Source organism: Sorex araneus, chromosome 9 (genome assembly GCF_027595985.1).
Source record: "Sorex araneus isolate mSorAra2 chromosome 9, mSorAra2.pri, whole genome shotgun sequence".
Taxonomy (NCBI): Eukaryota; Metazoa; Chordata; class Mammalia; order Eulipotyphla; family Soricidae; genus Sorex; species Sorex araneus.
This window is the reverse complement of record NC_073310.1, coordinates 67927883-67950825: the sequence shown is the minus strand read 5'-3', so window position 1 is coordinate 67950825 and position 22943 is coordinate 67927883. Positions and strand designations below refer to the sequence as shown.

At 63.7% G+C, this 22943-nt stretch overlaps 1 protein-coding gene across 2 annotated transcripts in view; it reads right to left on the bottom strand.

Annotated features, from left to right (window-relative positions):
• Window positions 1-12627: 12627 nt before the first annotated feature.
• The window catches only part of ITIH5 (inter-alpha-trypsin inhibitor heavy chain 5), a 41665-nt gene continuing 31349 nt past the window's right edge, over window positions 12628-22943 (bottom strand). For both annotated transcript variants that reach the window (XM_055146680.1, XM_055146681.1), the window contains 8 exons: window positions 22032-22148; window positions 18269-18437; window positions 17302-17611; window positions 16509-17029; window positions 15577-15630; window positions 15266-15382; window positions 13686-14063; window positions 12628-13349 (listed from right to left, as the gene is read on the bottom strand). In XM_055146680.1, the coding sequence (XP_055002655.1) occupies window positions 12997-13349; window positions 13686-14063; window positions 15266-15382; window positions 15577-15630; window positions 16509-17029; window positions 17302-17611; window positions 18269-18437; window positions 22032-22148 (2019 nt within the window). In that variant the 3' untranslated portion in view covers window positions 12628-12996. The remainder of the gene's footprint in view (window positions 13350-13685; window positions 14064-15265; window positions 15383-15576; window positions 15631-16508; window positions 17030-17301; window positions 17612-18268; window positions 18438-22031; window positions 22149-22943) is intronic.

Here is a 22943-nt window from a genome sequence, read left to right as displayed (position 1 = left end):
TTTTTCCAGATTGTGGCTATTGTAAACAGTGCTGCATATTTATTTTTATTTTTGTTGTCTTTGCCTCTGTGGCCATCTCATTTCCTAGAGAGTTCTGCCTATGTTTTCATTTCATTAATGTATTTTGTAGATTCTGGTCTAGTCTCAAGATATTTTATCCATTTTGAATTTGCCTTGAATACAGCCATGCTGTATACTTTTCACTGTATTTGTCTTTTTTTTAAATTTATTTATTTTTAATTAGTGAATCACCATGAGGGTACAGTTACAGATTTATACATTTTTGTGCTCATGTTTCCCCCATACAAAGTTTGAGAACCCATCCCTTCACAAGTGCCCATTCTCCACCACCGGTACACCCAACATCCCTCCTACCCTCCCCATTGTTGTCTCCCCTCACCCCACCCTGCCACTGTGGCAGGGCATTTCCTTTTGTTCTCTCTCTCTCATTAGGTGTTGTGGTTCGCAATAGAGGTGTTGAGTGGCCACTGTGTTCAGTCTCTAGACCACATTCAGCCCGCATCACCTTTCCCCCGCATGGCCTCCGACCGCATTATACTTGGTGATCCCTTCTCTGAGTTGCCCTCTCCCCAGAATGTGAGGCCAGCTTCCAAGCCAGGGTGTCAACCTCCTGGTACTTATTTCTACTATTCTTCTATTCTTGGGTGTTAGTCTCCTACTCTGTTATGCTAAGAAATATTCTTATAGCAACCGTTTCCTTTTCCATATTAATGGTGTAAAAGTGATGCAGTTTTCAAAGTCAGATGTTGTACACATTGAAGAAAGCTCTGCTGGGAACCAGTCACTTCTTCACAGACACTTAAGGGATTCGTACAGGCAGGAGTGTACACAGCAAGAACCTTCTCAAGACCTATTTAAAGGGCGTCGCTATTATAAAATTCATTTGAAGTGATAGATTCAGATTTTTTTTTTTTAAGAGCCGACCTGGTGTATTTTGTGTCTTCAGAAAGCAGGTCCAATCATTTTTCCAAATGGACCAAGACAACCCCCTGGTGGCTGCTTCCCTCTGGGCCGTGCTGGCAGGTGTTAATCACAGCCCACCGTGTGTTTGTTAGGCAGACACACACACCACCTCACAGCGTGTCGCCGAAGCCTGAGAGATTTGAACAAAGTCAGCAGCTCCCCCACCCCCACCCATGAGGCCAGGAGCTGGATCAATGTAGTAAAAGTATAATGACTTTCCCTGCTTTATTTTAGCGGGTTATCTGATCCTATTTGCTTTTTCGGTCCTAGTCAATATCTGTGTCTCCTGGGGAGCAGCGATGGTATCTCTGCCCTAAGTCCGTTTCTCTGCACAAGGCCGGGCAGGACAAAGGAGATTGACTGGGGCTGGCGATTTTTAAGTGGTTCTCCAGCAAATTACAGCTGAGCTTAATTTCTATCCCAGTGATTTCCTTCGCCGTCAACCCAGGGGCCCCACCTGGGGCTGCCGCGGCCCTAAGGATTAGAGAACGCGGCTGTGGCCGCAGTGCAGGCCCCCAGTGCAACAGGGCCCGCGGACTCTGGGCCCACCCGGCCCTGCAGTGCCTCGTGAGCACGGGGGGCTTGCAAAGCGCAGGGACCGCGGCCGGTGCTGCTAGTGCAGCCCCCCAGAGGAAACCCAGGGCTCCAGCTGATCACACTGGGGTGCAGCTCATCCCTCTCTTCCTCCCCCGCCCCATCCCCACCCCCCTCCTAATTTCATCAAGTGCTGCTCTCAGTGGACTGGAACCCTCAAAGAAAAGCTCTGTGGGGCCCAAGAAAGCCTGTGAAAGAATTCAAACCAGAGACTTCCTGGGAAGCCCCCGCACCAGCAGTATTTCCCTGCGAATCACCCTCCCACGGTCATTATCTGGGCTCCTTTGGACAGTTTCTGGGTGTTCACCCCTGCTGCTCCCCCTACCACACAGACACACAGACACACACGCACGCGCGCGCGCACACACACACACACACACACACACACACACACACACAGCTGACCCATACAGCTGAATCTGTGCACTGACTGGTCGGAGACTTGGAGCCTCCAGATCAATCAATGGCTGATGCCTACCGCTGATTGGTTGGAGGCCATGCCCAGCTTGGCTGGAGTCATTGCTGGTTGGTTGACGGCATGTACCGCTGGCTGGAGCCCTTCGCTGATTGGTTGAAGGCCACATGCTGATTGGCTGGCGCTGATCCAAAGCCGAGCATGCTGTGGGAGGACTGGCTGACCAGAAGTTGTGCGCTGTCCTCTGGCCTGCTCGGACACAGCCCGGCCGGGTCCGACTGAGAAGCCAGGAGAGGGCGCTGCCCTGCACTTGCGTGGCCATCTGTGACATGAAGCAACTGTGTGGCCTCGAGTGGACATTGTACAAGGATGAATAGAATTAGATGGACAGGACTTTGAGGTGTCCACACCCCATAGTTCTGATTTTTTTGTTTAATTCCCCACCAGACAGAGGGCAGACATTTAAAAATACAATCTGCAGCTTGCACGTATGTGGAACAAAATGTTGATTTTCTGCAACTGCAGTTTGCAAGAGGAGGGATACATATGGCGGGGCCCCCTGACCATGGCTGGTGGGGGCCTTACCTCAGGCCACCTGGAAGGAGGAGAGCTGGGGAGGGTCTTTCCTGGTCCTTCCCTTTGTGCGGGCCCCAGCTTTCACCTGCTGTTTCTGAAACAGGAAGCGAGCAGTGTCCTGCGGCAGCTATCCCGGTCTCGGGGTGCTGGTACCCCCTCCTGCCCGTACACCTCTTTCGGGTCTGTCTGGTACAAAATCATCGCCATAGTTCATGGCCTTAAGAAAACCCTTCTGTTGGGCCAAAGCAATAATACAGCAGGGAAGGTGCTTGCCTTACACACGGCCGACCCGGGTTTGATCACGGACACCCCACACCGTCCCCTGAGCCCGCCAGGGGTGATCCCCGAGCACCTCTGGGTGTGGCCCAACAGCAACCACGACAAATGTCGTTTTGTGAAGTTGTGCGAAGGTCGTCCATCTCGGGGGAAGATGCGTCTGTGTCTTTTCTTCTCTCTTTACCAAGCCAGCAAACACAAAGCTGCTGACGGCGGGTGCCGGGAGCTGGGTCACCCAACCCCCTGACACGGAGGCCGGGCAGACCAGGCGATGTGGGTCCTCACTGCCTGCGGCCGCGGGACCCTGGAGTGTGGGGGATCCCCACGCATGGCACGTGTCGGGTCCCCTGCAGGGCCCCCGCAGCCCAGCATAGCACCAGGGCGACAGGAAGCGGCCTTGGACGTCTTAGGAAGCAACTTAAGAATCCGTAAGGGCTCTCAAGATGGGGCCCACCCACGGGGCCCACGGACGGGCCGCAGGGAGATGCAGGGGGCCAAGGAGCAGCCTGTCCCGTGCCAGCAGTCTCACACGCGGACACTAGGTGGCGCCGCTCGCCCGCCTGTGGCCCGCAACGGGTGCAGCCTGTGGGAGACAGGGGCAGGAAGATCTTAGGGTCGCCCCGGAGCCACCCAAACTCTGGGCTCAGCACAGCCCGGGATGGCCTCGCGCTCCTGCCAGCGGGTGGTGGGGGCGGGAGCAGCGGGGCCCGGCAGAGTCCCATGCCGGGGTCACTGCAGACGAGCTCTGCTTCCTTTCAGGGCCGGCCCCCACAGGACACGCGGCCCCGTCCCACGAGGATCCCGCCCTGCCCCGCCCCACTGAGGGTCCCGCCCTGCCCTGTCCCACGAGGGTCCCGCCCTGCCCCGCCCCACTGAGGGTCCCGCCCCGCCCCATCCCACTGAGGGTCCCACCCCGCCCCATCCCACTGAGGGTCCCGCCCCGCCCCGCCCCACTGAGGGTCCCGCCCCGCCCCGTCCCACGAGGGTCCCGCCCTGCCCCGCCCCACTGAGGGTCCCGCCCCGCCCCATCCCACTGAGGGTCCCACCCCGCCCCGCCCCACTGAGGGTCCCGCCCCGCCCCGTCCCACTGAGGGTCCCGCCCTGCCCCGTCCACGAGGGTCCCGCCCTGCCCCGTCCCACTGAGGGTCCCGCCCTGCCCCGTCCACGAGGGTCCCGCCCTGCCCGCCCCACTGAGGGTCCCGCCCTGCCCCACCCCACTGAGGGTCCCACCCCGCCCCGTCCCACTGAGGGTCTTGCCCTGCCCCGTCCCACAGGGTCCCGCCCCGCCCCGCCCCACTGAGGGTCCCGCCCTGCCCCGCCCCACTGAGGGTCCCGCCCTGCCCTGCACCCAGGCCTTCTGGAAACATTTGGTGTCCCCAGGGCCAGTGGTGCTCCTGGGACCAGGCCACTCCCAGGTCCAGTCCGGCCCACGTGGGGGCATGAAGCCTAGACTCGACCCCTCTAGGTCCAGACCCAGGAGCTGCTAGTCCAAGGCTGTGAGCAGGTCGAAGGTCATACTCTGTGAAGGTCAGAGGTCATGCCTAATGTCGGGCGGCGCAGGTTCAAGGTTGCGCTGTAGGTAACTCGCAGCTCAACAGCCAAGGCCACAGTCAAAGTCCTGCTGTGCTTGGGTCAGAGGTCAGGCTGTGAGCACTGTTTTTGGAGTCTGGCAGCCCGTGTCCAGGAACAGGCATCCCCTCACGCGTGGCACATGCTCCTCTGGCTTTCCTTTCAGACGTGGCCGCCGTTCCGCGTGCTGCAGGGAAGCTCTGGGGAGGCCTGGGCGGCCCTACCCCTCCCTCGAGCCCCAGCTGCTCTCGTCTGACCCAGGGTGGACGTGGCAGGCCAACGGTAGCCATGGCGACACTGTGTTGCCATAACCTCCTCCCAGGCCCGGCCACGCCAGCCTGCACGGGGACGAGCCTCGGAGCCGAGTGCGGGGTGGGGAGGACGCAGGGGGCAGAGGGGATGGGAAGGGGCTGGGCGTGGGGCGGTGGCCGCTGGGGTCCGGGCTGTGTCCTCCCCGCAGAGGAGGGAAGGGCCAGGCCCGAGTGTGAGCTGAGGGCACAGACCCCATCAGGCCCCGCGCGGGGACCCCGGAGGGCGGGGCTGGTCCTGTGACTGAGCCCCTGCCGGGACCCCGTCCTGCCTGGGCACACTCGGGCCCGTGCAGCTCACCCCAGCCTCGTGTGTCTTGGGCAGAGGTGGGCAGGCACCAGGCCCAGCCTGGGTTCTGTTCGGGGCACTCCTGGCTGCTGCTCTGTGCCCGCCAAGGGCCGAGGTGCCAGGGGCCCTCCGTGGGGGGGGACGGAGCAGTGGCCCGAGCCCGGCCCCGGGTCTGCCCGTGCAGCCAGTGGCCGTTAGCAAGAGCTCGACCCAGTTCCGAGGAAACGGAGGTTCTAGGCACTCGTGTTCTTCCCAGACGTTCACGATGACATCCGCGTAGGACCAGGGCTGACCCCTGCTGACCCCTGGAGTGCCAGCGGCTCCCGGGCTCCTGGTCACACCCCCGGCTTTGTGAGGCCCGTTGGAGGTGCAGGGAGAGCGACCCCCAGCAGGCCGCACCTCACGGGGGCCGGGAAGGGGGTTGAAGCAGACGGACGTCCAGGGCAGCCCGGGGTCCGTGCTGGCGCTCAGGCTGCCCTTCACAGCAGCACAGCCCGCAGGTGCGCTCCTGGTCAGCGCCGGGGCGGGAGCTTCTGGGGGCGCCGTGTCCCGGCACCTGAGAATGCGCCGGAAAGCCGGAGAGACCCAGCCAGGATGGGACACGCCAGCCTGGCCCGCGAGCAGGGTCCTCGAGTGCTCCCCTGGGCCGGGGGCCACGGGACAGCCTCGCAGGGACAGAGACCGCCCAGGCCCCAGCGGCCCGTGGGAGAGCCAAGGGGACCACCTGGGGGCGGCCGTGACCACGTGCCGTGGACGGAATCGGGGAGGGCCAAGCCTCGGCCCCGTCGGGGGTCTCTGGAGAGAAGTGGGGGTCAGGGAGGACACAAGGGCGCAGCCCCGAGTCAGGGGGCTCACGTCCCCACAGAGAGAGGCTGGGGCACTCGCCACACTGCACTCTGCCCTCTGCCTCTCCTGTGTCTCTCGGGGTCTCTGTCTCTGCCTCTCTCTGTGTCTCTGTCTCTCTCTGCCTATCTGCCTCTGTCTTTCTGTCTCTCTGGGTCTCTATCTCTCTGTCTCTGCGCCTCTGTATCTCCTGTGTCTCTGACTCTCTGTGTCTCTCTGTCTCTCTCTGCCTATCTGCCTCTGTGTCTTTCTGTCTCTCTGGGTCTCTATCTCTCTGTCTCTGCGCCTCTGTATCTCCTGTGTCTCTGTCTCTCTGTGTCTCTGTCTCTCTCTGCCTATCTGCCTCTGTGTCTTTCTGTCTCTCTGGGTCTCTATCTCTCTGTCTCTGTGCCTCTGTATCTCCTGTGTCTCTGTCTCTCTGTGTCTCTCTGTTTCTCTCCCTCTCTCTGGGTCTCTCTTTGTCTCTGTCTCTATCTGTGTCTCTCTGTCTCTCTGTCTCTCTCTCTCCACGTTGCCCAGCCCTGATCTTGGCCTTCCTGCCTGAGACCCTAGCCGGGGTGGGGTGCAGGGGGTCACCACCTTTCTCTGGGTTCCGTGAGCTTGCCGGGGGCCCAGTGCCCCGCAGAGCGCCCCCGCACGCCCATCTCGGGGCGACATCTCTGCTCCAGGGGGGCCCACAGACCTCACGACGTCAGGCTGAAGGGAGCCTGTCCCCCACGGCCTCGCGCCGCCGCTGTTCGACACCGAGTCTGTATCATTTTCCATCAGATAAAGCCCCAGAGCCTGGCCCGGGTGCGAGAGAGGGCGTCTCGGCCAGCAGCTGGGGCGCCGGCAAACTGGCCCGCTCCCTCTCCTGACCTGCAGCTCCACTGGACACGGGGCCAGTGGTCTTCGGGGTTACGTGTCCACACACGCACACACACATGTGCACCCGTGCAGCTCTCATGCCCACGTCCACTCCGTCCCGCCGGCCGCTCACAGCAGCCCCTGTGGGAGTGGGCGCAGACGGCAGGGAGGGGGCGGGAAGGAGGGGCGGGAAGTGCCTCCTGAGAGGGCAGCGGCTGGGGGCGATAGCACACGGGACGGCGTTTGCCTTGAACGTGCCAGACCCGGGTTCGATCCCCGGCACCCTATATGGTCCCCCGAGCACTGCCAGGAGTAATTCCCGAGTGCAGAGCCAGGAGTGACCCCTGAGCATCGCCGGGTGTGACCCAAAACCAAAACAAACCAAAAGAAGGGGCAGCTGCAGGGTGGGGCCGCACCCCTCCCCCAGGGCGCGTGACCCTCACACAGGCCCCACCGGCCCCCCACCAGCCGCTGTGGCCCCCTCTGACACGGCTCCCGTCCTGCTTCCCCTCCGGGCCCAGCTGGAGATGCGGGGTGCGGGGTCACGCCTGGTGGGACTCTGGGTGCGGGGAGAGCCCGGGTCGCCCCAGGTGAGGTTGCGCTTGTCCGTCCACTCTCGGGCCTCCCTTTGGCCAGTCATCAGGCAGTGTCCAGGGGCGGCCTCTCCGAGACGCGCCCTCTCTGCCCCAGCCCTCTGGACAGGTGACCGCTCTCTGGCGCGTCCTCGGAATAAGGCTCTTGCTCACCGCAAACATCGGCCCTTGCACCCGCAGCCTCTCGGCACCGGGACCCCCTCCTGGGGACAGACCTGCAGAAGCCACAGTGTGGAGACCATCTCGTCTCTACCCAGCCCTCTGTGGCACACGCAAGCAGACACACGCAGGGGCCACACGTGAGCAGACAGACGTGCACAGGCAGCAGACACAGATATGTGCGCGTGCACATGAGCAGATGCACACACGTGTGGGCCCCCGTGAGCAGATGCAGACACGTGTGGACATGTGAGCAGACACGTGTGGGCCCCTGTGAGCAGAAGCAGACACGTATGGGCCATGTGAGCAGAGGCAGACACGTGTGGACATGTGAGCAGATGCAGACATGTGTGGACATGTGAGCAGACACATGTGGGCCATGTGAGCACATACATGTGGGCCATTGAGCAGATGCAGACACGTGTGGGCCATTGAACAGATGCACACACGTGTGGGCCCCCGTGAGCAGAGGCAGATACGTGTGGACATGTGAGCAGAGGCAGACACATGTGGACATGTGAGCACACACATGTGGGCCATTAAGCAGAGGCAGACACGTGTGGACACGAGAGCAGACACGTGTGGGCCCCGTGAGCAGAGGCAGACACGTGTGGACACGTGAGCAGACACGTGTGGGCCCCGTGAGCAGAAGGGCCCTCGTTGCCGTGGCCCGTGTGGTGGACATTCCCAGCATGGCACTGCAGAGCAGTTTAGCTGACGGTTTCGGTTCCTCCGGGGACACGCCCAGGTGGGACCCTGCTGGGCCCAGTTACTTCTGCCCTCAGAGGGTTCAGGGGTCTCAGGACAGATCAAGGGCCGAACCCCAGGCAAGGAGGTGGCTGGGCCTTGGGGTGGGGTGGGGGTCTGCAGAGAGGCAGCAGCCGCGGGGCCGACCCCACCCCAGACCAGCTCTCCCTGGGCGCCCCCGCCCCCGCCCTGCTGCCCGCCGAGTCCTTTCTGTGCGGCTGAGGGGGCAGTGTCCTCGCCGGCCCCCAGCCCGGGAAGCTCGGGTTTCCTGCCTGGGGCTTATCGGGGTCATCAGCTGCTCCGAGCAGGCGCCTCCCCGACAGACACTTGAATTTCAACCCTTCTCTGCTCGACACCTCGGGCAGGCGGCCCCCCACACACAAAGTGCCCATTCTCCTCCCGCCTCTCCGCCTCCAGGACCTGCCAGACGTCCCCCCCAGCCCCCCCGCCCCCTCGCACAGCTGTAACTCGAGCGGGCGCCATGGGGCCCGGCCACCCGCCCAGTGGGAGCCAGACCTGCGGGATCCCTGCCCTGCACGACCCCCGCCGGGGCGGGACCATGGGACAGTGGCACTTCACCTGCCCAGGGCCCGCCCCAGAGTGAGGGGCTTTAGGCTGGGAGGGGGCCGGCCGGGTCACCGGAACACACCCGCGGAGCCTCAGCCCCAGGAGCCGGCCCAGGCGTGGCACACCGGACACTGGCCGGGCCCCTCAGGCCAGGGCACTCGCCCGGGCGACCTCGGGCAGGGTCCAGATGGACGGGTCTGGGCGCCAGGCTGGGCCGCTCAGGCTTCAGCACCCGCAGCCTTGCCCGGCTTCTACGGGCTCTACGGGCTGCCCCGCCCTTCCCGCACCCTCAGCCCTTCTCGCACCCTCGGCCCTTCCCACACCCAAGGCCTTCCCGCACCCTCCGCCCCCCACGGCCTTCCCGCACCCACAGCCCCCCACGGCCTTCCCGCCCTTCCCCAGGCCCCCTTTCCACCCTTCTGCAGACCCCCTTCCTGCCCTTCCCGGGCCCCCCGCCCCCCGCCCTTCCCCGGGCCCTTCTTCCCAGTCTCAAGATGTGATTCTGGGATTTTGTGCAGAACTCAGCTAAAATTCCTCTAATTGTGTGGGGTTAAACAGAGCGAGCCGGCCAGACTCAGAAACAGAGAGGCAGTGAGACGCGGGCCTTTGAGGGGACAAGACCCCACTCACCCCTGGGGGAAGTGGCCCCGGCTTAAGCAGGTCAGGCCGGGCAAGGGGCCAGGTGCCAGGGGTCCCTGGAGCCCGGGGTGCGTGGTGCCGAGAGGGGCTGGCACATGCTTTCCCGGGACTTCTGAGCCCCTCGCCAGCCTCCGGGCCGCCCAGCTGCCACCTCCTCCCGCCAGCCCTGGCTGGGAGAGGGGCACCCTCCACCTCCCCCTGCCCCCTGCACCATGGCCACACTTGCGTCCACGCGCCCGAGGGACACACCCCAGCACGGGGCATTTCTGAGCATCGGCCAGGTGACGGGCTGGTGCTCCCACTCGGAGCCCACCGAGGTGCCCTGCACCCACCCAGACACAGCAACTGCCGACACAGCAGGATGTTTCCTGGGATGTGGTTGGAGAGGAAGGAACGTGGGGACGTGGCACTGGGGGCCACATGTGGACCACCCTGCCCCGCAGTACATGTGTGCGTGCACGCACACGTTGCACACAATCACCCCATCGTGTGTATGTGCATGCACACACATGCTGCACACATGCACAGGCACGCAAGCATCACACATGTGTGCACATGCACATACTATATGAGCACACAGATGTACACATGCAACACACATGCAAATACACATCATGCATCACGTGGGTGCACACATGCAAACACACATGCCCCTGCCCCTTTGCGGCCACATGCATGTGCTCTGGGTGAGGCTTTTCTGCTCACACTGACGCACTTACATCCAGAGATGATGACACTGGGCACGGCCCCGAGGTGCGGGCAGGAGGACAGGGGCCATTTCCCCCCGGTCCCTCAGACACGGGTCTGGCATCTTCTCTCCTGTCCAACCCATGTGAAGGCCGGTTTTATTCACGTAGATGTGGGGGCCGTGGACAGTGGCTGCGCTGAGGGCGGGACCGTGGACAGTGGCTGTGCTGAGGGCCTGCGGGGGCCGTGGACAGTGGCTGCGCTGAGGGCCTGCGGGGGCCGTGGACAGTGGCTGTGCTGAGGGTGTGTAGGGACCGTGGACAGTGGCTGTGCTGAGGGTCTGCGGGGGCCGTGGACAGTGGCTGTGCTGAGGGTGTGTAGGGACCGTGGACAGTGGCTGTGCTGAGGGCCTGCGGGGACCGTGGACAGTGGCTGCGCTGAGGGCCTGCGGGGGCCGTGGACAGGCCCGCGTGGACCTGCTTCTCCATCTCCAGCCAACACCCGTGCTCGTCTCCCCGCCCCGGAGCTGCGCATATGCAAGGCTGTTGTTGGAGAAAGTCACGTGATTGACAGGGGCACCGGGGAAGCACGTGGCATGGGGACTCACGGAGCCAACTCATACACTCATACACATTCAACTGTTTGTCTGTCTGTCTGTCTGCAGCCATTGGGCTGAAAGGCCTCCGCTTAACTCCCAGTTTCCTCTTGGACGGAAAACCCAAACTCGCGTGCAGAAAGGTGCGTGCGCTTTCACGGCCAGCCCTAACAGGGCAGTGGCTCAGACCGCCCAGCACGCTTGGAGGACGGGCAGGACCTGGGGTCTCAGCTCGCACTGCTGCTTGGGGACCCTCGTTCTGGGTCCCTTGTGGTTCTGGAGGCAGCAAGTGTGTGTGGGGGGCGCGGCAGGTGTCCCCTCTCTTCACCAGGGGCCTGCCCACACATCCCTGTCCCCTGGGCCAGCGCGTGGGTCGGGAGGCTGTGGGAGGGGCACCCTCTCCCCGCACTCCTGCCCTGCCCACCCCCAGCACCTGCTGATGGAGTGTCCACGTGGACTTAGTCACGACCAAGAGGCGGGTGCAGGCCCGGCCAGCCCACAGCACGGCCCGGAGCTCCGGGGCCCACACAGGTCTCTCCCCACGCCCTCACGGGAAGGTCCCTGGGGGCTCCTTCTCAGCCTGCATTTTCGGGGGACCTGGGGCACAAGCTGAGGACCACCCCTCTCCTCCTGCAGCTCAGCCTCAGCCAAACTTGGGGTACCCCCAGCATCAGCGTGTGGGCAGGGGACACCGCAAGACAGGCAGTGACCCAAGACAGGCCCCGCCCCCGGGTACACAGCAAACATGGGGGCTTCTCACGGCGTCTGCTGCCTCTGTCGCCCAGCTGAGCCCCCTGAGCCTCTCTCTGCACGCCAGGAGTCCGCGCAGCACGGCAGCTGTGGCCAGGCGCTGCAGACACGGGCTGGTAAGCAAGTCGAGGGCCTGTGCCTGACCTGGGGGGCAGGGGTGGGGGCAAGTGTTGGGGTTCAACCAACCAACTCCATCAAAACCCTGAAATCTGAGTGGGGGTGGGGATCTACTGCAATAAAGATGCTTCCGGACAGAAGGTGGAAGCAGGCACCCCCTTTTTTGGCATAAAGCTGCAAAAAAGTCTTTAAAGTCGAACTTCCACACGACGCTGGAATTCAGTTTGCTTTGTTTGGGGGCTGCAGCTGGCAGGGCTCAGGGCTACCAACGCTGGGTGCGGGGGTTGTCCCAGGGGTGCGGGGTGGCGGGTCAGGCCCTATCAGAGGAACCCCACATGCAAAGCTGTGCCCCGCCCCCGACGGGGAGACATCTGGGGAGGGAGGAGAGTTTGCCTCCCGAGCAGCAGGGGCCCGGGGCTGGCTCCTGCACGGCCTGCAGCTGGACAGACGGACAGAGCGAGGCTCGGCCGCCGCCCCGGGAGCGCCAGACCCTGCGCGCGGGCACGGGCCGCTGAGTGCACGCAGCTGGGCCGGGCAGAGCAGCCGAGGTCGGACGGCGCGGGAGAGCAGGGCTGGAGACAAACAGCCCTCCCTGTTCCACGTCTCCTGCTGCCCCTGGAAGCCTGCTGGGGGCGCCGTGGCCCCGAAGCCCGGGCGGGCAGGACCCTCGGGGCAGGGGAGGCTCCCGACCACACGGCCTCTGCCAAGGGCCTCGAGCATGTCCATGTCCCGACCGAAAAGCCAATCCGAGAGCGAGGGCCGGGGCGGGGAGGAGGACGCGCGTGTCCTGGGGCGCACGGGGACCCACAGGCGGGTCCTGGCCCAGAGGGCTGCACTCACTGGCTTGGGAGCGACCTCGGTTCCGACCCTCAGCCTGGGCCAGCCCAGCCCCTCCCCCACTCACACGGACACAGCTGGGACTAGCTGTGAACGCCGAGAGCACGGGTCCCCGCCATGTCACTGAGCAGCTGGGAAGCAGAGTGGTCAGGGCCCGTCTGTCCCCGAAAAGCACGCGGCTGGCACCGACCAGGAGGACATCGGGGTCCTTGAAGCCCACCAGAAACACTCGCGTGTCAGGACATGGGTTTTGTATTTTCCAGTAGATTCTGAGTGTTGACACGCCCCACAGCAGGAGGGAGGCAAGCAGCTCCAAAGGAGAGGTGGGACTGCTCGGGAAGGCGACCTCCCTGCAGAGGCCGGAGTGGGGGGGGGGGGCGGCCAGGGCCCAGGGCAGCCCCACACGTGGGGACACGCAGCACCAGTCATGTCCCTCGGCAGTTGGGGGAGGGGCTTAGGCAGAGGCCAGCAGATACGCAGAGGCCCACCCCTCTACCTCCTGCACCCGCTTCCCCGGGGTGGGGGCGGCGTTTGGCGGGCACCTCTGAGGCTGTGAGCCGGGGGGGGGTCCCCCTGGTCCCTGCCTGTGGATCTGTCACACATGGTCACACCGCAGGCCTCACGGGGCTGCCCACCCCGGCCGTGCCTCCCCGTGCCTCCCCCCAGGAGGCGCCAATGTCCGTGTGCCCGGGACGGGCGGGGGCAAAGGCTGTATCCACGTCAAAGGGATGCTCGGCCAGGTAGTCCTGGTACGCCCCGTCCAGCAGCTGGGCCGCACTGCGGGCAAACCAGCAGTCGATCTGCTCCTCTCCGCCATAGATCTTCCGCTGCTTCCAGAACACCGGGGTGCTGTGTCCTCGGACCGTGAGCTGCGCCTCTGGGGGCCGAGGGTCCCCGGGGCGCTGGGGGGGCTCTGCAGGCTGTGGGGTGAGGCTGGCGTCCTGGCCCAGGAACTGGCCTGAGGACAGAGAAAGCATCAGGCCAGGCCCCAGGCAGGGACCTCATGGGGTGGCCCCTCACCCCCCACCCTTCTGGGCATCGGGGACCAGGAAAGGCACATGTGTGGCCTGAGAGGGGCCCATGGCCAGGTGGTGGCCAGGCGTCCACTTACCACAGCACCTAGTGCATGGGGGACCCTCTGTCCACACGCTCCCACATCCCCTGACTGCCCGATCACCCTGAGGCGGCCACGGGGTGGGTGAACAGAGACGGGCCGGGCCCCTCCTGTTCCCTCACTCTCCCGCCAGGCCCCCCAGGACACGGGGGAGCACGCTGGGGAGGGCCGTGGGCCTACCTAGGAGCCCGTGGCAGTGCCCCGAGAGGCCGGTGCTGTTGGCGATGTAGAAGCCCAGGTGGTCTCGCTGGAAGGGCGCCGGGTTCTTGTAGAGGTGCAGGAGGATGACGAAGGCCACAGTGCCCTGGATGGTGATGGTGACGTTGGCCCCGGCCGCCACGGCCACCTGCAGCCCCCAGCGACTCACCACGGCGCTCTGGTTGCAGGGGAGGACCAGCCTGTCCTCGCCGTCCAGGACGACGCGGCGGGGCGAGACCTCCAGGTACGACCTGCGCGGCCTGTTGGCCAGGACGGTGAGCGTGCCGAAGTACGTGCGCTGCTTCTTGTGGCCGCCGGGAGGTGCGGGCGCCCCGATCAGCTCCCCGTTCACGGTCACGCCTGGAAGGAGGGAGCACTGTGCTCAGACGGGCCCGTCCAGCTGAGACCATCACAGGACACTGCTTGCCCTGATCTCCGCATCTGGGACTCCGGGGACCTCGGTCCCAAACGGAGGTCACGTGCATCGGCCACGGGGGCAAGGTGTAAGGAGATGCGTGAGTGAACGTGCAGGGGTGCAGGGGTGTGACGTGGGGATGAGGCACAGAAGGGGGCAAGCACGAAGGCATGAGGGGTGCACGAGTGAGAGCAGGAATGAGTGCATGAGGGCACAAGCGCGAGAAGCACTGCAGAGGTGAGTGTGGTTGGGCGCATGGGTGAGTGCGGGGATGAGAGTGTGGCTGAGTGCATGAGTGTGCACACAGCGAATGGGTGACCACAGGTGGGTGCATGAGTGGGTGAACGAGTGAGTGAACACATGGGCAATGCGAGAGTGAAGGCATGAGCACATGGATGACGCATGAACAGGTACACGAGTGGCTGAATGTGTGTAAGAGTGAATACATGGGTGAAGGCAGGCGGGTGTATGAGTGGACACATGGGTGGACACGTGACAGTGGGAGTGGGCCCAGGCAGGGACAGAAAGCAGAGTGCATTTTCCCCCTCTCTGACCAGTGTCCTGGGGCCAGGGGAGGACAATGTGGGTTTGGGGTGGCTCCGAGGCTTGAAGCTGTGACTCATCCTGAGCACTGCCCACAGGCGCCGAGCTCAGCCCCGAGAGCTCCGCTGTGTAGGGGCACCGGCACCTCTGCAGCACGAGGCCCCCAGAGCATGTCCTGTGTGTGAGCACAGCCACAGACACGGAGACCACGAGCGAGCACAGCCACGGACACGGAGATCAGGAGTGAGCAGACACGGACACGGAGACCACGAGTGAGCTGACACGGAGACCACGAGTGAGCAGACACGGAGACCACGAGCGAGTGCAGCCACGGACACGGAGATCAGGAGTGAGTGCAGCCATGGACACGGAGACCACAAGTGAGCACAGACACAGAGACCACGAGTGAGCAGACACGGACACGGAGACCACGAGTGAGCAGACACGGACATGGAGACCACGAGTGAGCACAGACACAGAGACCACGAGTGAGCAGACACGGAGACCACGAGCGAGTGCAGCCACAGACACGGAGACACGACGCAGCTGGTCAGATCCACCCCCAGAGATCCTGACCGCGGCTCCTCTATGGCCTTGCGCTTACCAGAGTGCGTGTGGTCGGACACCAGCCTCAGGATGTCCCCGGGCCGCCCGTCGATGTTGAAGCACACGGCAAGCTTGTTGCGGGGGAAGTCCACCACAAAGTGGGGGTCTCCGTCAGCTGCAGCAGAGCCAGCAGCGGTGAGGGGCATCCCCCGCGGGCCCCAGGAGGCTCCCCTCTGCCCCACCCCGCGGCAGTGGGTGGAGGCGCCCCGTCTCCTGGGCTGGACCTGACAGATCTGCATCTCCCTGCCGCCTCTCGTGCTGTGCCCGGCCCCCCTCTCCAAGCCCCTCCACACCCACCGCCTTCTTTACCTGAGGTTTTAGAGATCTTAATTCTGGGGTCGGATGCCTTCTGGGAGGCAGGTTCTAGGAAGAGAAGCAAGAAAGCAAAGAGAGGCTGCAGGGGTGTGGCAGTGCAGACGGAGGGCGATGCTCGTGTTCAGCAGCCATGGGGGTCTCTCAGGCATGTGGTGGCTTCCTGCCTTCTGGGTACCGCACGGGGGACCCCTGCCTTGGTCAGGAGGCAGTCCTGGGGTCGGTTCAACCCTGGCACGTGGTCCCCGGGCATAACCAGGCACAGCCTGAACACCGAGCTGGGAACAGCCCTTGAGCACCCCCAGGGGTGGCCCCCCAAGAGGCAAACGGGCCAGGGGAGGGGGCCGTGGGGATGTTCTGTGGGGACCGAGTTTCAGGTCTGGGGGGTAAAATCATGCTGGTCCCTCCACCCCATGAAGGGGCTTCCGGCTCCCAAGCCACTGGGACATGGGATGGTGAAGGTGGAGCCCTCAGGCGGCCTCCCTCTGTGCTCTCAGCCGGGGCCTGAAGGGGCCTTGGCCCTCAGAACCCCGTGTGTGTGGCTTCCCGTGAGAATGCCACCAAGCTGCAAAGTCAAGGTACACAAGGTCGAGCAGCCCCAAGGCACTGCTTTCTGTGGGTAAAATAAGCACCTCTGGGGACCCGGGGCACGGCCCAGAGGGGAGGGCACTGGCCTTGCACCCCGTAAGGTCCCCCTGAGTGAGCCCCGAGCACCGCCAGGGTGGCCCATTAACAACGCCTACAGCTAACAGGCCCGATGTGGGGGGCTCTTGGAGGGCGGGAGCCACGCCCGAGAGTCCAGCCAGGCACGGTGGGCCAGGGCCTCTCCGCGTCTCTGCTGCCCCTGGGGCCCGGGGCTGCAGGCTCTGGCGGGTACACGGCACGCCTGCGGGGCTCGCCGGTGGCCACGCCCTTGCCCGGGTCCATACCTTGCGGGGGGCCAGAGCCGTGCAGGGCCTGCACCACGGTCTCGGGACCCTCCACGGCAGCCGTGCCGGCCCCCAGCTCGGCCCGGGCGCGGAGCGGCTGCAGCTTCAAGGTGGTGACGGGCGAGAGGAAGTGGAGGTCCACAGCCAGGGCCTGGGCCCGGAGCCTCAGGCGCTCCCGCTCCCGCTCGTCCCGGCTGTGCATCCAGGCTCTCAGCAGCTCCCTCACCGACAGGTAGCCCCACAGGCGCTGCAGCGGGTTGGGGCCCCCCGAGCGGCCCTCGGCCCCCAGCCCGGGCTCCACGGCCACGTCGGTCTTCAGGACGACGAACTTGTGGCTGTTGCTGGCGGTGACCTCCACGTGCAGCGGCCCTGCCCGCCCGCTGGCCAGCCTGCCGGCCACCACGATCTCAGAGCCGTTGAAGTAGGTGGGGAACAGGGTCCTGGTGGCCTGCTCCACGGCGCCGGGCGGGTAATCCACGCGGATGTCCGTGAGCAGGGGCGTCCGGATCTCATCGTAGAACCTGGACGTGAGGTGGGAGGGCAGGCGGGGGTCAGGGCCCCACCCCACGCCGGGGGCAGCTGAACCTCTGGGGGGGGGGTGGCTTGGTTTCCCCCGGGGACGGGGAGCTCACGTCCTCACAGGGCTTCCTCCCTCTTCTCTCTCGTTTTGTTGTGGGGGCCAGGGGTCTCCTGAGCACTGCTCGGCTCTGGGCTGTGGGTCAGTGCAGGGGCCCAAGGAGGTGGTCCCGCTCAGCCCTGCCGCCGCAGCCCCTGCCCCTGGGGGGCCCCGCACCCGATGAGCTGCGCGCCCGCGTCCTCCTCCTCCAGCACGCGCCGCGTGCGGCCACAGTTCTGCAGGGACAGCTGCTCCAGCAGCGCGAAGTCCACGTCGCTGCCGATGCCGACGGTGAAGATGCAGACGCGGCCGCGCGCCGCCTCCTGCGTGTGGCTCAGGATCCGGGGCGTGTGGGTCTCGCCCACCGTGGGCTTCCCGTCCGTCAGGAAGACGACGAGGGACACGCTGCGCTCCCCGGCGGCGTCCTGCGCCACGTGGGTGGTGAGGAGCTTGATGGCCCGCTGCAGGGCGCCGTGGATGTCCGTGCCTGCGGGCGGCTCGGTCACGCCTTCGGGCTGGGGCACCCCCAGGCAGGGCTGCCCCGCGGCCACCCCCCGTGCAGAGCCCTGGGCAGAGCAGCGGCCGAGCTCGTGGCCCCTCGGGGCCCTGGGAGAAGCCCCCTCCCCCGACGGCGGGAGCGGGGCTTGAGAGTGTCCAGGAGAAGCAGCACAGGGCGGAGGGCGCTGGCCTCGCCTGCAACTCACCCAGGCTCCACCTGCCCCCCTCCCCACCCCACCCCTCCCCGCCCCCTCCCCGCCCCCTGTCTCTCCACCCCGTTTCTCCATCCCCCATCCCTCTATCCCTCCATCCTCCATATCTCCATCCTCCATCCCTCCATCCCTCCATCTCTCCATCCTCCATCCCTCCATCCCTCCATCTCTCCATCCTCCATCTCTCCATCCTCCATCTCTCCATCCCCCATCCCTCCATCTCTCCATTCCTCCATCTCTCCATCCCTCCATCTCTCCATCCTCCATCCCTCCATCTCTCCATCCTCCATCCCTCCATCTCTCCATCCCTCCATCTCTCCATCCCTCCATCCCTCCATCTCTCCATCTCTCCATCCCTCCATCCCTCTGTCCCCCATCTTCCCATCCCCCAACCCCTTCCCCATCTCCCAATTTCCCTGTTCCCCGGAACTCACCACCGCTGGGGGTCATGTGGTGGATGTAAACTTTGCCGTCGCGGACGCTGTCGGGTGTGACGGGGACCAGGTGATCCTTCCACACTTTGATGCGGTTCGAGAAGCCGATGATGCTGAACCGGTCCTGCGGCCGGAGGTCGTGCAGGATGGTGAAGAGGGCGTCCTTGGTCTGGGCAGACAGGGAGCACAGCAGTCACCCCGAGGGCACGGGGCTGACCCTGCTGTGCAAAGGGCGAGAGTCACCGAGTTCCGAGGCATCTGTGACTCAGAGGGCGTCCTGCCCCCCGCGATCTGCTCAGCCACCCGCCCTCGAGGACTCTCCTTCCCGTGCCCCCATCTGTGTTTCCCAGACACCCTCCCTCCTCCAGCAAGCACGTCTGTTCCCAAAGAGACCCTCCTCTACCTCCTTGGTCAGCCCTGTCCTCAGCGCCGGGAGCTCGAGGGAGGGCCCCTGGCCATATCTGGGGTGGGGGCGTGGCTCCCACACGCACCCCAGGTCCCAGCAGCCAGGTGCCGGCCCCCATGTCACAGGGAAACCAGAGAATCCACAGGCCTAGAATGGGGGTGCTGGTCGCCCAGAGACGAGGGGACAGCAGCTGCCTCAGGCCCCACTGTCGGGGACCACACCCCAATCAGAGCAAGTGGGAGTTGCGGGGCTGGAGCGACAGCACAGTGGAAGGGCACTTGCCTTGCATGTGGCCGACCCAGGTTCCGGCCCCGGCATCCTATATGGCCCCCCATGCACCACCAGGAGTAATTCCTGATGCAGAGCCAGGAGGAACCCCATGAGCATGGCCGAGTGTGACTCAACAAGCAAGAATGAAAAGAAGAGAAAAGAAAAGAAAAGAAAGGAAAGGAAAAGAAAAGAAAAGAAAAAAGAAAAGAAAAGAAAAGAAAAGAAAAGAAAAGAAGAGAAAGGAAAAGAAGAGAAGAGAAGGCAGCGGGAGTTGTCCACCCTCAGCTCGGGCATGGGTCCCCCAAGAAGGACCGAGCATCTCAAGCAGCCGCACAGAGTTTGCTCTCTCCACGGACGCCACCTTCGCCTCCTTGGACACCGCCGGGCACGTACCACCAGCGGCCGGGAGCTGCTTCCAGCCGAGGACAGTCCAGGGGCTCGGCCCGCAGAGGGTCCAGACTCCCCACGCCCTCACAGGCGGAGCGCGGGCACGGGGCCCGACGTGCTCCAGACCGTCCCCTGTGACCCAGATACTCGGCCGCACTCGGCAAGAGCGCTGGGCTGGCCGGCGGGGTGCCAAGGGCCACCTCCTGGTTCTGGACTGCGGGACCGAGAGTCGGGGTCTGTCCCTCTGAAAACAGCGCCCTAGAGTTCATGCCAACTGGGCCTGGGGTTCGTGCCCAGGAATCAGCCGCGGGTGTGCTCCAAACTCTCTGAGCCCGGGCTGGGGGCGGTGGGCACGGGGCCGCTGGCTGCCCTGGCGTGGGAGGGGCCTGCCCGTTCCCTCGTCCTCTCCCCTGCAGAGCCGAGTCCCCGAAAGCTGCAGCCCCCCGGGCGTGTGTGCGTGTGGGCGTGCTGCAGAGCCCTCGGCCAGGAAGCACAGCAAAGAACCAGGCCCCCGGGAGACTCTGGCGGGGGGGCCGGCACACCCGCCCCAGCCACCCCCGGCTTCCCGCAGCTGTTCTCAAACACAGCCCTGTCTGCGCCAACCAGCACAAAAGCCGTTTTGTGCCCGAGCCCTGGGTTATGGGCTCACACTTGGGAAGCCCATGCCGTCATAGGAAGAAATGCAAGGCCACAGCATTGCAGGAGCAATCCAGCGTGAGCGCTGCCTGCACCGAGTGCTGCTCTCTCCTCTGGGTGACCGGGCCAGAGAGGCGGACGGGGGTAAGGTGCTGTTCTTGCACGTGGCCAGCCCCGGTATGATCCCCTGACCATACTGGGGCCCCAGAGCTTTGCCGAGAGTGAGCCCTGAGCAGTGCTGGTGTGCCCCAAGCCCAACCCCGAAACAAAACGAACAGACAAAAATAACCAAAATAGAATGAAGGTTCACCAAGCAGTGCGACTGTGTCTCACACAGGCCCACCCGGTCCTTCTGGCGAACAAGGCAGAAGTCGTCCAGGACACAGGACTAAGGACACAACCACACCTACACTCAGGAGTTCACCTGGGGCAGCTTAGTAACCGAACAACTTAGTAGAAGCTGATCAGCTTGAAATTTCACCCAGAAGCAGGTGTGAGCAATCCAGCGTGAGCTGCCAGGTCACACTGCCCCACAGTGACCCAACAACTGTCTCTGACCCCACATTTTCAGGTTCCGACTCTCAGAAAGAGTTGGCTCTGGGGGCCGGAGCGATAGCACAGCGGGTAGGGCGTTTGCCTTGCACGCGGCCGACCCAGGTTCAATCCCCGGCGTCCCATATGGTCCCCCAGGCACTGCCAGGAGTAATTCCTGAGTGCAAAGCCAGGAGTAACCCCTGTGCATCGCCGGGTGTGACCCAAAAAGCAAAAAAAAAAAAAAAAGAGTTGGCTCTGCACTGAGTCAAGTTCCTTTAGAAGCATTCCTACGAGGGGATCAGCCTTTCGTTCCCTTGGAGCGTGTCTGAATTCCAACTCTGAGATGGCTCCTGAAGCCTTGCCAGGCTGACCCCCGCCTTCTGCCTCTGGTCCCTCACCTCCATACATATTTGCAAGAAAAAAAAATAAAACTCTTCTTTCGCAAAAGCTAGAACCCAAGTCCCAGTACACTGCAGGCCGGGACCTTCCGAACAGCGGCCTCTGCCCGAGCTGGCCAGGGCCGCCTCTGTGACGGACAGCAGGGAGCTCAGCGCCTGCGGGTCGGCGGCATTCTGACTGAGGGCACCCGCGGACGAACTAACGCTCCGGCCTGTGTCACAGTGTGTTTCTGTGCTTGGACTCTGCTTTGGCAGTGCCCCCACAGTGACCCAACAGCGCCCTGCCACACTCCCCCTAAGAAGCTCCTTCCCAGTCGGAGTCTTGGACTGTCCACCCGTGCTGGACGCAGACTAGCTCCAGCCTGCAGTGTCGTTTCCAGAACTTCCCACGGAAGGGCAGTCCTTGCTGGTGTGACCCACCAGCCTCTGCGCCCAGTGCGGCCTGAGCATGTGGGTCTGTGGCAGGGAGGGTCACAAATCAGGGGCGACACAACCAAGACCAGGTCTGCGGTCCTGCCCCTGGGCCACAGCTCTCCCAGTGCAAGTGCCTGTGTGTGTGTATGCATGTGTTTATGTGCATATATGTGTGTATGTGTGTGCATGTGTATGTGCATAGTATGTATGTATGTCTGTATGTGTATATGTGTATATGTATGTGCACATGTGTGTATGTGTATATGTATGTGTGTGTGTATGTGTGTGTGTGTGGTCCCGTGGCAGGCTGCGTTGGGGAGCCCTCCCGTCACCCCCGGGGTGAGGAGTCTGCTCAGAAAACCTGGCCGGGAACGGGGCAGGGGATCCTGCTGACTGGGAAACCGTCCAGGCTGCCTCCGCTGCAGACGCCTCTCAGCTCGCCCCTCTGCCCCGCACACCGCCAGGCCTCACCCCACCAGCCACGCTGGCACGTCCCCTGGCAGGCGAGCGCGCAGCCACACAGCAGATGCTGGCCCTGTGGGTTTACGTTTGCAGGGAGCACTGTGCGGCGGGCAGGGTGAGGGGAGCGTGTGGGCCCGGACTCACCTGCCGGAGCACTGTGTGGCAGGCAGGGTGAGGGGAGCGTGTGGGCCCGGACTCACCTGCCGGAGCACTGTGTGGCAGGCAGGGTGAGGGGAGCGTGTGGGCCCGGACTCACCTGCCGGAGCTTGGTCCCCACCATGGACGCGCTGCTGTCCAGCACAAACACGATGTTCTTGGGCAAGGGGGGCAGGTCCTTGGGAGCAAAGTAGTGGACGAAGTAGCCGTCGAGAACCTGGGGAAGGAGAAGGCGATGGGGTGCCCAGCTCCGGGGCTGACATACAGCAGCAGACGTCCAGCTCAGATGCCACCGCCAGAGGAGCACTGTCCCGAGATCACTTAACTGTGAAGTTAATCTGGATCAGAGCCACGGCATCCCTGCAAGAGAGTGCCCCCATTGAAAGCACTTTGCTCTGCACCTCACGGACCCCTGAGCACTGGCAGGAGTGACCCCTGAGCAGAGAGCAGCTCCTGACCACCCCCAGGTATGGCCCCAAAACAAAGCAATTGGGTAACTAAGTCAACTGTCACATTCACAAAATGCTGTGAATTTTGTGACCCCCCCCCATCCGAGCCTTTGTCCCCCTGCCTTCCTTCCCGGCTCCACTCCCTGTCTGACAAGTCAGAGGTCAGGGCCGACCGTCCGTCCAGTGTGGAGGTGCTGTTATACATCTTCCTACTCACTGCCCATCTCTGCCAGGACCGAACCCCACGGCCCACGAGCCACATTAAAACTGAAGATAAACTCACATTCTAACCATGGCTAAGCCCCCCAGGGAAACTGTTATGGATTTCATTTGCTCTCCTGCCTACTGAAGCAGGAAGTAAGACACCCTCGGCCTCCCCCTGTGGGGCCCAGCCTCCTGTCCAGTTCAAACAAAAGGTCCTAAGGACCCAAGATCTCTCCTCCTTGGTGAGCACTGGGATTCCTAATTTTGAGTTAAAATGGGAAGGAATTCCTTTTGGTTAGCAAAAAGGATCAAGCAATGAGCAGGAAACAGCAAGTATAACCTTGCTACCTGGATATTGC